A 13,002-nucleotide genomic window follows, 5' to 3' on the forward strand; every position below is an offset into this window, starting at 1 on the left:
TGGTGGTTACATTTTAATCCATTTAAGCACTGTGCTGAAGGCTGTAGAGTTTTGTTCTGTACTACCTATTTATTCTGCTGCTCAGTGTTTTGCAGCAGAGAAGTACCAAGGATATTTTCATGTAATTTATCTCTAGTTCCCTTCCTTTATTTTCATCTGCACTAAATTCCATAAACTACTTCAGTTGCCCATGCTTCTAGTCTAGCAGTCTACTTTTAATTACCTTTCCTCTGTATAGTCTACTCCCCCAGTTACATATCAGCATATTTGTTCACCTGTGTTTCTTGCCTCCTGCAATTTCTGTGCCACTCATTTTCTGTGCCAAGTTCTCCTTAATCCTGTCATCCTGTCATCCTTATCCCAGGGGTTTAGGTATGTCTCCCACTACCTTTTCATTGCTTTTTGTAAGTCTTTCTTCTGATAGGTTTTGGTTCAAGCAGAGTCTGGGGGGAGGAAGGTCTTTCATGACTCAGACAGGCTGGGTACTGCACCCTGGTTCCCCAAGAACACAGATCTGATAGGTAATACTTAATATGTGGGTCATAACAGCTCCTTTCCCAGCACGTGCACAGCTGAGAAATGTTTCAGCAGATCCAGCTCCTCCAGTGGAGGCCTCTCCATCAGCAAAAACCACATCTGTGCGACAAGAAACGTTTTGAGTCAAACTAACAGATGCCTGGTGGAACAAGGCAAATTATTTATATAATCATGCAAAAGTGAGTGAGTGTTAAAAGGTTCCTGTAAACAAGAGATGGTCTGTACTAACAGGGATCAATTCACATGCAAAAACAGCCCACCCTATACAATCTAACCTTTTATTATCAGGTTATTATTATAACCTGAGGAAGACCTGAGGAAGAGTTCAAAAGTTCGTCTCTCTCACCAACAGAAGTTTGTCCAATAAAAGACATTACCTCACCTACCTTGTCAACCTAACACACATCCCTCACACACACCAGCATGTGGGCTAGTTTCTGAGAAAATAAAGTGGGTCCAACTTATGGGAAGAAGCTTCCCTGCACTAATAACCAACACACATATCACCCAGACCATACTACATGACACATACACCCTGCCTTAATGTCAGTCATGGATCACAGTTAGAGCTTGTTCCCCTGTGCTGTCAGAGCCTCATCAACCCACTCTAGAAGTGGTGCCATTGGCTGGCTTTGAGGAAGAAACATTTGGTGGCCTTGCTAATAAATCTGCTCCTTGCTGTTGTTGGCGGAAGCCATGTTAAAGCAACAAAAGCTGTTTTCCCTTGCTCCTGATTCTACCTACACTGCTTATGAGTCATCCATACAAAATAGGGTTTTGAAAGAATGTTGGTTTATTTAAGATTATTTTGGAGATTAAAGGAGAAATTGAAGTCCAACAAAGATTTTTTTTTTTTTTTTTTTGCTTTTGTTTCCTTCAGATAGTGAGTGTATTTTGGAGCCACTGTCTTTGCCAGAAAGTCCATGTGGTGTAGCTGCTGTGGAAGAGTCTCCATCTGTGCCTTGTATTTTCTGTGAAGAATATTTTCCACAAGCAGAACAAGACCAACTTCTGAAGCACATGATTATTGAACACAAGCTTGTCATAGCAGATGTCAAGCTGGTTGCAGATTTCAGAAGGTAAATTTTTCTCAGTTAAAATAGATCATGCAAATGTGTAAATAAGATGCGTACCGTGGATCACCTGGTATGTAACTTTTTGATACTTTTTTGGAACATTTGCAAACTTATCTAACAGTGTTGGTTTGATGTTATTTATAGTGTATTGCTTGAAACATACAAATAGGTAATTGTGATTGGTAGTTAGGACTTAGGAATTGCCAACTGGCAAGAAACCAGTTGTCCAGCTAATCAATAGCAATGTCAGTGTCTTCAGATGAAGTTATTTTGTTGTATTGACAAGTTCTGTTGATTTCATAAAGCACACTGTGTCAAAGGGCTGACCTCTCCAGGGTGTCCCCTTGTAGCCTCAGAAAGGGCCCTGCAAGGAGTCCCATGCTTCAATATCCCTCTTTCACGCACTTAGTTCCCCTCTTCTCAGGGTCCTTTCACCTGCCCACATTCATTTTCCTATGTGGTATGGCAGCCCTCCTGGCACACCTTCAGTAGTGGGCTATGACAGAACAGACGTGTCTGCCTCACTTTCCCCTTTCTTCTGGAGTCCCAGTAATTCCACACCAGTTTTCAGAATAGAAATAGCCCTTTGAGAGAGAAATTTATTACAGAAAGTCCCTCAACCATAGTCGAGTTTCCCCAGCCCAACTTCTACACGCACTTTTTCAAATCTGAACAGTCCATCCACACACCAAATACAGCTCCAGCATCTCACCATGCCTCCAGCTCTCAGGTACAGCTCCAATGTTTTGCACCACACCTCACCCCAGCCCCTCTGTATGCGGTGTTTCTCTGCTGTTTCCTTCCCAGTTATGATTTCAGCTTTTGCCTGGAAACATCAACAGATTCACCCCTTCATCATTCCCCAGCCTTCTGCCCTCTCTGTCCCCCAGCTTCAGCTCCCTGACTCAGAGAGCCAGCAGGCATCTCCCTCTGCTGCTTTCAGCCTCCAGCCCTTTCGGGCCATGGCTCTCTGGCCTGGAGAAGTTTGTAGGTGAACCCCCCATACCCTGACTGCCCTCTGCTTTCACCCACCTGATCTGGCTTCACTGCTCAACAAGGGAACTCTCACCACTCCCTCTTTCAGGCATTCCCTCTCTGAAGACAGAAAATATGATGTTGCCTCTATATAAATCCATGGAACGCCACCATCTTGAATACTGTGTGCAGATGTGGTCACCCCTTCTCAAAAAAGATATATTAGAATTGGAAAAGATTCAGAAAAGGGCAATAAAAATGATTAGGGGTATGGAGTGTCTGCCATATGAGGAGAGATTAATAAGGCTGGCACTTTTCAGCATGGAAAAAAGACGACTAAGGAGGGATATGATAGAGGTCTATAAAATCATGACTGGTGTGGAGAAAGTAAATAAGGAAGTGTTATTTACTCCTCCCCTTAACACAAGAACTAGGAGTCACCAAATGAAATTAATAGGCAGCAGGTTTAAAGCAAACAGAAGGAAGTATTTTTTCACACAATGCACAGTCAACCTGTGGAACTCCAGGGGATGTTGTGAGGGCCAAGACTATAACAGGGTTCAAAAAAGAACTAAATAAATTTGCAAAAAGAAAAGGAGTACTTGTGGCACCTTAGAGACTAACAAATTTATTTGAGCATAAGCTTTCGTGAGCTACAGCTCATTTCATCGGATGCAGCTTATGCTCAAATACATTTGTTAATCTCTAAGGTGCCACAAGTACTCCTTTTCTTTTTGCGAATACAGACTAACACAGCTGCTACTCTGAAACCTAAATAAATTCATGGTGGATAGGTCCATCAATAGCTATTAGCCAGGATAGGCAGGGATGGTGTCCCTAGCTTCTGTTTGCCAGAAGCTGGGAATGGGTGACAGGGGATGGATCACTTGATGATTACCTGTTCTGTTCATTCCCTCTGGGGCATCTGGTATTGTCCACTGTTGGAAGACAGGATACTGGGCTAGATGGACTTTTGGTCTGCCCAGTATGGCTGTTCTTATGTCGCTCTCAGCCCAGCTCTGCTCTTCTGAGCTCCCTCTCCGGACTCTGGGTACTGAGCTCTCTCTTTCTGGACTCTATGTTCTCTCTTGCCTTTTGGGGTGTCTCTCATGTACAGCTTCCAAGGGACCCCCTGTTGTCCTCATTACACCAAATTAGGGTGTATCTGGACTGGAGGAGGAGAGCTGGACCTGATTTTATTTGAAGGGCCAGCTATCTTGTTAGACACACATTTTGGTTTATCTACTTTTTTTCTGTTTTTGACTACCTTCCTCTCATTCTGAGGCCTTATTCCCATCTCTGCATGGCTACTGTCTAGCTAGTTCTTTCTGTCTTGCCTTGTTCTCTATCACTGGGCGTGAGTAATTCAGAATTTAGTGATGGGAGGGTTGCCTAAGAAGTCGTATCAATTTACCTTAATTAGGCCTGTATTGTTCCATTTCGTTTCCACTTTATCCTTGACTGTGCCATGCAGTATTGCCACTTCTGTGTAACTGAGATCCCTTCCACAGTTACATCATTGGTCGTCCCAGCTCTCTCCTACATCTCCCTCAGCAGCTAGCTCAGGTCCAGCTGGCTCACAAATCTAGATGTGGATTTGTGTATAATCTCTTGCTTGGAACTCTACCCTACTGCATGGTACTGTGTGGTATTAGGCCACCAGGCTGGCTCGTATCTACTCTTTTTTGTTGTTTGCTTTGTTGAAATGATACGTTTTAGTAGGTAAATTATCCACTTAAAACAAAGTAGGTCTCGGCACTTACACAATACCCACTTTTCTGGATTCTTGTGATCAGGCTCACTTACAAAGCAGTGATTTATGTCTAAATACCATGGTTTATAGTGAAAGATTAAGATGAAACATGGGAAATGAAAAGTAGGCCACATAAAATCCTAAGAATCATTCATTTGTTCAGAAGTGTAAGCTTAACATTGCTAAAATCAAATAACGGCACTTGTTTCTGTTTGCAATCTTCTTTGGAGATAATGCTAATTTCTTCATATAAACAAAAAATGAAGTGTTCACTAAAGGAATGCTAATTAAATGGTGCTGTTGGGATTGTTCTTGCTACAGAAATGTAATTTAAAATCACCTTTTCTAGAAAATTGCTATTTAGATTCTCTTTCCTGCTAATGCAAGTGGAAAGGAACCAAACCTGATTCAAAGTGGCAGCAGGATGTGAAATGGTGAACCTCCAACTTTGCAGCATGCTCTGCCTTGCTTGCTGTACTGTCTCCAGTTCTGCAGAAGCCCTGTTACTTCTACAATGTGAGGTTAGACTTTTTAGCTATTGAAGGGGCTTGCCAGAGTAGGGGGGAGCTGGAGGGACCTCTTGTCCACAGCATTTTAGCCTGCAAATCCCTGGAGAGTTCCTCTTAGAAGATGACTATTCAGGGCAACAAGGAAACTTGGCTATACACAAAATACACCAACTGAAAAAAACACCAACATTTTTCTCCTGTCTTTCAGTTGTAAGAATTATAATTGATCCTTACAACAATAGTATCTGAAATGTTTTAACTTACCAATGTGGATTTTTAAAAACATTCGTAGCATCTACTTAACAGAATATAATTTCCACTGACAACTTGGGCTTTGATCTTGCACACAGTTACACGTTATGCTCGTGAGTTGTCCCATTGAGTCATCTCATGAGTAAAGTTAACCACATATATAAGTGTTTTCAGGATCATGTTTAATTTTAGTATTCCAAATAACTAGCAGGTAGACTGTTCTGGTTTACTTCCCCCACCCCCGCGCCCCGACCAAATCCTTAGCTTTTTGGAACAAGGACTGTCCCTTATCTGTTTGTACAGTAACTCCTAACATATGGGAGCCCTTGTCTTGGTTGGGGCTTGTTAGTCCTACTGTAATTCAAGTAATAAATAATAACAAAATCTTGGTTTAAACTTTCTAAAACATTAATTGCAATTGTTGCAGGATTTTCTGGAGAAATCTTCTTTCCCAGTTGAGGGTGGTTAGAGTTGGTTTTGTTGTTGGTTTTGTTTTTTGGTGGGTGGCAGAGGAAGGGTTTTTCTGCATTTCTACTTCTGTTAGCCTAGCTACAGGCCTCAATTTGTTCCTCTGCAAAAGAAAAATCTTCTCTAAGTGGAGACTCTTTTTGTCCCAAATTTCTTGCAGAGACATTCATTATCTCTTTGTTAAAGTTGAGATGTGGTTATAATATTTTGAGAGTCCTTTCAGTTTCTGACTAGAGTGACCTGGAGCTTCTCTACACGAATACTTTGTTCATGGTAGACTGGGGTGTACATCAACCCTGTACTATCCTGCCACACGCTAAATATCCATGTGGACATTGCTGCAGTGCACAAACATTTCCATAGTGCACTTTGACCTACACAGCTTTGGGAATAAATTAAAGCTCACTGCGGAACTGTTAGCATTGCAGCACTGTCTGTGTGGACAATTAGTGCAGGGCAGATTAACACCCTAGCTTGCTGGAAACTAAGTGTTGTGTAGACAAGCCCTTGGATTGCCGTATTTCCCTATGAATGCAGTCATAATTAACAGATTATAAGGCCAGAAGGAATCACTGTGATCCTCTAGTGTAGTAGTCCCCAAACTTTTCAGCGTCGTGCCCCCCTTACCTGTCTGCGACCCACTCTTCCCCTGGAGTCGGGAGCAGGGATGTGGACAGGGATATGGGAGCCGAGGCTGGGGATGCAGCTAGAGGCAGGTCTGAGGCCGGGAGCAGAGCCAGGGTCAGAAACGGAGCCGCAGCCAGGGGCCAAGGGTGGGGCCACATCTGGGTGCAGAGCTGTGGCTGGGCTGCGGTCAGGAGCCGGGGCCAGGAACCTGGATTGGGGGTGGGGCTGGAGCGGAACTGGGAGCGGAGTGGGGCTGGGTGGCGCTCCCTCTCCACCCTCTGTGGGGGGGTGGCCTGGGCTCCGCTGCACCCCCCCCCCGGACATTCCTGCCCCAGTTTGGGGACCTCTGCTCTATTGTCTGATCGCTTACATAATACCAGCTATAGAATTTCCCTGATTCAGTTTCTGTTTGAACTGGAGCATATCCTTTAGAAAAGCATCCAATCTTGATTTTAAAATTGCCAGTGATGGAGAATCTACCACAATCCTTGGTAAGTTGTTCCAGTGGTTAATTAACTTCACCGTTAAGAACTTGAATTTGTCCAGCTTCAATATCCAGCCACTAGATATTGTTATACCTTGTGTGCCCATTACCAAATTTTTGGTATAAAAGCATTCAAGTTTCTCAAGTTGATGCTTCCATCATGTCTTGTATTTTTGCATGTGTCTCAAATAACTCTGAGTCGTAACCTGTTCCAGAAAGAGTAAACACTGGAGTGCTGTTAATGCAATCTTGTAAGATGAACTTCCATCCTGGTTTCTTGTTATGCAGCATCATTCTCCTTAGAACTTCAGAGTAGGAGAAGTTCACTAATTTAGAAACAAACATGAGAATATCTTCGTATTTTAGGGCCTGCTCCAAAGTAAATGGAAATGGTAAATGGATATCACATATAGCTCCCATCTATATCTAGTATTTTGGGAATTTCTAAGTATTTCTTTTTAGTAAAAATGTAACCGAGTGATGGGTCTTTCTAAAGATGTGACCAACTCCCATTACTTATGTGAAGCTTGATCCAAAACTCATTGAAGCCAGTAGAATTCTTTTTCACGGACTTCAGTGAACTTTGGATCAGGCCTGTTTTTGCTGAAATCGGCTTAAGTGAAGCTGAATAACTTTCATGAATTGGAGAGCAATTTCACTTTAGTCTCGCAATACATGGCAGCTCTACAGAACCAGCATTGGATAAGTAATTTTACATTCAAAAAACTCTTTGACATAAGAATTAAAAGGATGGGAGTAGGATACAGCGGACCAGTAGTTTAGGAAATGCAGTATTCTTCCTTCACATACACGCGCTTTTTTTTTTTAGATACATTTTATATTGGAAGAAGAGGTTCACGGAGCAGCCCATCACAGATTTCTGTAGTGTGATAAGAACAAATTCAGAAGCTCCAGTAGGTAAGTGTGCTCCTTATCTACCCTGCTTATTTCCTGACCTGATATACTGTGGCCTGTACTATAGGCTCAGTCCTTTAAAATGGTGAGCATCCGGGTACCAGTCCAGCAAAGTATTTACACATGTGATTAAAGTTAAGCACATACTTAAGCTCCTACCTATTCAGCTCAGCACTTACATGCATGCTTAGGTCCACTGACTTCAGTGGGATTTAAATGCCTGGCTGAATAGGAATGAGCCTAAGTACATGCTTGAGTGTTTTGCTGGATCTGGGCTAGGGCGCTCAGCAACTTCCAGGATCAAGCCCTGGAAGCAGCATTGCTCTGCAAAGGGAGCTCAGGTACCAACTGTGTGAATGGGAGGCACAGTTCTCACAGAGCTGCCCCAATGTGCAGGGAAGCACACCCACTGAAATACTTCAGCTCCGCACACCTCTATGGCCAACTCTTGTGCACAGTTGGGTCATGGCCTCACTTCTTCTCCCACTCAGTGGGAACTATTACCACAGGAGGAAATATTCAGTGCACTAAGAGTACCAAGACGGCAGTTGTGTCTGGCCTCTGCAAAAGATCATCTAAAGCTCCGACAGCTCTGCTTTTCTGGCACCATGGAACATTCTTTCTGGGCAGGAGACAGATCTTTCTCAGGGGCCAGTCCAAGGCTGTTGAATGAGCTTCCCCAGAAATTAAGGACCATCACAGACCTCACCAGCTTTATCTCCCAGTTCAGATCAAACTTCTTCAGTCTTGTTTTCTCTAATATAAACTCATAGCAGTGTGTATATAAAAATAAAACACAATCCCCCTGCCCCCACACACACACACACAATTCTCCTTCTGCTGAGAGAAAGAGACCAAACCACATATTGCAGATGTTAGTTGCATCATTAAATACACAACTAGAACGTGTTCAGCTACAACAGTGACAAGGGCCATATAAGAACCTATATACAATAGAGGGGGCACAAGGAAGTGGGGAAGCTATGCAAAGGCTGTGCACATTCTGGCCTTATATAAATCGACTGGTGGTGTAAATGGCTGCAAGTCCATTTATATTAATGGGATTTTGCCTAGCTATGCCTGGCTTTGACCCACAAATAACTCCAGCAGTGTAAAATAAAACTGTAGTTCTCTTAAAATGAAAATTACATTAATTTTTTAAATATTTAACTGAAACAGTCTAATTATATCTGAGGCTGGGGGAAAAAATTAAGGTTGAGCATGTTACAGGGCAAAACAGCTGCAAATGTCTCCTTTACGTTTATTTTTTAATCTCTTAACAGAGGAACAGGACAATTATTTTCTTTTATGTGATGTTTTACCAGAAGACAGATTACTAAGAGAACAGCTCCAGCAAAAGAGACTGGTAAGTAATTATTTTGAGGACTAAGTACCTTAAGAAACTGAAACAACATAATGTAAAATCAAATATGTACATTTGTATGGAATTAGAGGAAGGCATTTTATGCTGAACTGCAGAGATAAATCTTCATTTTAGCTTGTTTCCCTGATTGCCAGTTTAAAAACACAACAACAAAACACATTTTCTTGGCGTAGTTTTACCTGCAGGCTGTATGTCAGTGTTCACTCCAGTGGGAAATATGCCCAGAGCAAAAAAAGAGCTGAATGTGCTGAATAATTTTTTCTCGCAAGCATGTGACATGCATTAGCACAAATTTTCCTGTGTGTAATAATAATACGCCAATCCTGTGGTTTAAAAAATGGGAAGACCAGAATGGCATTTTGAGGTCTTACAAAGGCAAATCCTCTTGCTAGCCCCCCTTCCCCATCCAACCCAGTAGCTGTGGCTTGGCAGATGAGAGGGAAGCTGTATCTTTTCTTAGCCACTCTGCAGAGCAACATTAGCCCACTGACTGAAGAAGTGCTTTAGCCCAATGCACCCCACAGTCACGTGAGAGCGCACCAGAGTATTGGGCCGCAATTAATCCTCTGGGCCTGTGGAATATGTGTATCCCTGGCACAGTACTCCAAATCCTCCTTTCCCTTCCCACTTCCTCCCCCCACACACATTAGCTTCACTGCCAGGGGTTCTCTGTGCCTTCAGAGGAGGAAGCAGGAGTTGCCCTACAATGTGAAATCTTCATTGCTGTGTACATTCTCTGGAACTGCAGTGATAGCACCAGTGGGTAGGTAGATGGGGAGGGGGAAACAGATAGTAAATCCATTGGTCCCTACCCTGCTCCTCTTCTGATCTGTTCAGAGAACCTGGGTACACCAAATTGTAAATTCTTTGGGGCAGGGTCCATGTCTTCCAGCATGTGTTCACAGTGCTTACGTACAGTCAGGTCCACTCCCAATCAGGGCCTTTGTGCGATACCACAATAAAAATAGCCCAGGGAGTCTTCTGTGCATGGGGTTTGGATTGTATTTGCATCAGACCCACACCAGCACATCTGCAATTAGGGACTTCCTCGGCTGCAGCCAGAAGTGCAGGATTTGGCCCAAAGCAAACATTGCTTTTATCAAAGGTTAACTGTGAAGTAAAGAAAAAAAAATTAAAATGTTTGTGCCCTTTATTGCTGTTTTATGAAACTTAAAGAATCCATAATTTTTCTGCCCTTTTCTGAATCTTAGAAATGTCAGATCCTGACTTTCTGCTTTTTATTGAAAACCTGAGGCTGAACCCTGAGCTGAAGCTGCAGCTGTGGCTAAGAAAGTCACAGCTCAGGTTTCAGCAATAAAGGCATCCAGTTTTTCACTTCCCTTTGCTGCAATCTGAGTGTTGATTTGCAGGTAAAACAGTTATTTTGCTTTGTGAAGCCCTCTGCCTCTGAATAAATCCAACATTTAAGAGTCAGCTGACAAATAGGTTTGTGTGAGTTGTACAAAAGAAAAGATCAGAACTAATATGGCTTCCATTGATTTCCCTTGCTTCTCAATTCAAACCTTCTGTCTCCAAGGGTTTGTCCACAGTAGGATAAAAGTTGTTTCAAGCTATATTAGCTAATACATTTTATTTAACATGTTTTAAAACTCTGGTGTAGATAGGGCAAGTTGTATTGTGACACATCAGCTGGGCAATGAATCCTATGCAGGGTTAAATATCGCTTTTTATCTCAGTGTGATCAAAAAAACCTATGTGGTTATTGCTCGCAGTACTTACTGTTCTTCACTCAGTATCTTAAAGATTGCCTCCAGCATTTCCTTGCTTTAGCCTGGTCTCTCCTGATCCTTGCAATCACTGGGTTTTTGACAACACTGTCATGTCTTCCAAGACTCCATTTCCTTTTTATAGTTATGCCACCTCTTTGGTGGTCACACCAAATCCTGCACTCCAGCCTTGTCCATGCTCATTCCTCACATGGCACCCTCAAATGCCTCATGCTACCCTGATACCTCTGCAAGCAGCTAGCGTCTCAGAATCATAGAACTGGAAGGGACCTCAAGAGGTCATCTAGTCCAGTCCCCTGCACTCAAGGCAGAACTAAGCATTATCTAGACCATCCCTGGCAGGTGTTTGTCCAACCTGCTCTTAAAAATCCCCAATGATGGAGATTCCACAACCTCCTTAGGCAATTTATTTCAGTGCTTAACCACTCTGACCGTTAGGAAGTTTTTCCTAATGTCCAACCTAAACCACCCTTGCTGCAATTTAGGTCCATTGCTTCTTGTCCTATCCTCAGAGGTTAAGAACAACAATATTTCTCCCTCCTCCCTGTAACAACCTTTTATGTACTTGAAAACTGTTATCATTTCCCCTCTTAGTCTTCTCTTCTCCAGACTAAACAAACCCAGTTTTTTCAATCTTCCCTCGTAGGTCATGTTTTCTAGACCTTTAATAATTTTTGTTGCTCTTCTCTGGACTTTCTCCAATTTGTCCACATCTTTCCTGAAATGTGGTGCCCAGAACTGGATACAGTACTCCAGTTGAGGCCTAATCAGCACAGAGTAGAGTGGAAGAATTACTTCTCGTGTCTTGCTTACAATACTCCTGCTTATACATCCCAGATGATGTTTGCTTTTTTTACGACAGCGTTACGCTGTTGACTCATATTTAGCTTGTGATCCACTATGCCCCCCGCCTCCCCAATCCCTTTCCACAGTACTCCTTCCCAGGCAGTCATTTCCTATTTTGAATGTGTGTAACTGATCGTTCCTTCCTAAGTGGAGTACTTTGCATTTGTCCTTATTGAATTTCATCCCATTTACTTCAGACCATTTCTCCAGTTTGTCCATATCATTTTGAATTTTAAATCCTATCCTCCAAAGCACTTGCAACCCCTCCCAGTTCGTTATCATCCAAAAACTTTAAGTGTATTCTCTATGACATTATCTAAATCATTGATGAAGATATTGAACAGAACCAACCCCTTCGGGACTCCACTCATTATGCCCTTCCAGCATGACTGCGAACCACTGATAACCACACTCTGGGAATGATTTTCCAAACAGTTCTGCACCCACCTTATAGTAGCTCCATCTAGGTTGTATTTCCCTCATTTGTTTATGAGAAGGTCATGTGAGACAGTATCAAAAGCCTTACTAAAGTCAAGATATACCACATCTACTGATTCCCCCCTAGCCACAGGGCTTGTTACCCCGTCAAAGAAAGCTATCAGATTGGTTTGCCACGATTTGTTCTTGACAAATCCATGCTGTTACTTATCACCTCATTACCTTCTAGGTGTTTGCAAATTGATTTCTTAATTATTTGCTCCATTATCTTTCCAGGTACAGAAGTTAAGGTGACTGGTCTGTAATTTCCCTTTTTATACATGGGCACTATATTTGCCCTTTTCCAGTCTTCTGGAATGTCTCCCGTCTTCCATGACTTTTCAGAGATAATTGCTAATGGCTCAGATATCTCCACAGTCAGCTCCTTGACTAGACTCAGTCTAGGATGCATTTCATCAGGCCCTAGTGATTTAAAGACATCTAACTTTTCTAAGTAATTTTTGACTTGTTCTTTCCTTATTTTAGACTCTGATCCTACCTCATTTTCACTGGCATTCACTATATTAGACGTCCAATCGCCACCAACCTTCTTGGTGAAAACCGAAATAAAGAAGTCATTAAGCACCTCTGCCATTTCCACAATTTTCTGTTATTGTCTTCCCTCCTCATTGAATAATGGGCCTACTCTTTCCTTGTCTTGATCGCTTGTGGCTCTTACAGGTGAAATGCATAATTGCAGTTTCCTTTTAAATTGGTGGCAAGCTGGGAATCGTGTGAAAAAACTGGTAGGCTTGAGTGTTCAGAAGTCCCTCTGCCCTTCTCCCAGTAGTCTGCCAAATACTGTCTCCGTCCTTATGGAGTCTGGCTACTCTGGACATCGAACAAGCTATGAGACTGACCTTTAATATGCTGGCAGATAGCCAGCTCCTCTCTGTTGCCTCTCTTGACCCTCATTAGCTCAGCAGCGATTTCTCTCAGCCAATCAAATTC

At 42.6% G+C, this 13,002-nt stretch overlaps 1 protein-coding gene across 2 annotated transcripts in view; it reads left to right on the plus strand.

The window, feature by feature from the left end:
• Positions 1–13,002, plus strand: part of ZNF277 (zinc finger protein 277) — an 88,435-nt gene that overhangs the window by 36,297 nt on the left and 39,136 nt on the right. For both annotated transcript variants that reach the window (XM_073328108.1, XM_073328109.1), the window contains exons 2-4: positions 1,418–1,616; positions 7,511–7,599; positions 8,880–8,962. In XM_073328108.1, coding sequence (XP_073184209.1) covers positions 1,418–1,616; positions 7,511–7,599; positions 8,880–8,962 — 371 coding nt within the window. The remainder of the gene's footprint in view (positions 1–1,417; positions 1,617–7,510; positions 7,600–8,879; positions 8,963–13,002) is intronic.

The sequence above is a fragment of the Lepidochelys kempii genome, chromosome 1 (assembly GCF_965140285.1).
Source record: "Lepidochelys kempii isolate rLepKem1 chromosome 1, rLepKem1.hap1, whole genome shotgun sequence".
NCBI lineage: Eukaryota > Metazoa > Chordata > Testudines > Cheloniidae > Lepidochelys > Lepidochelys kempii.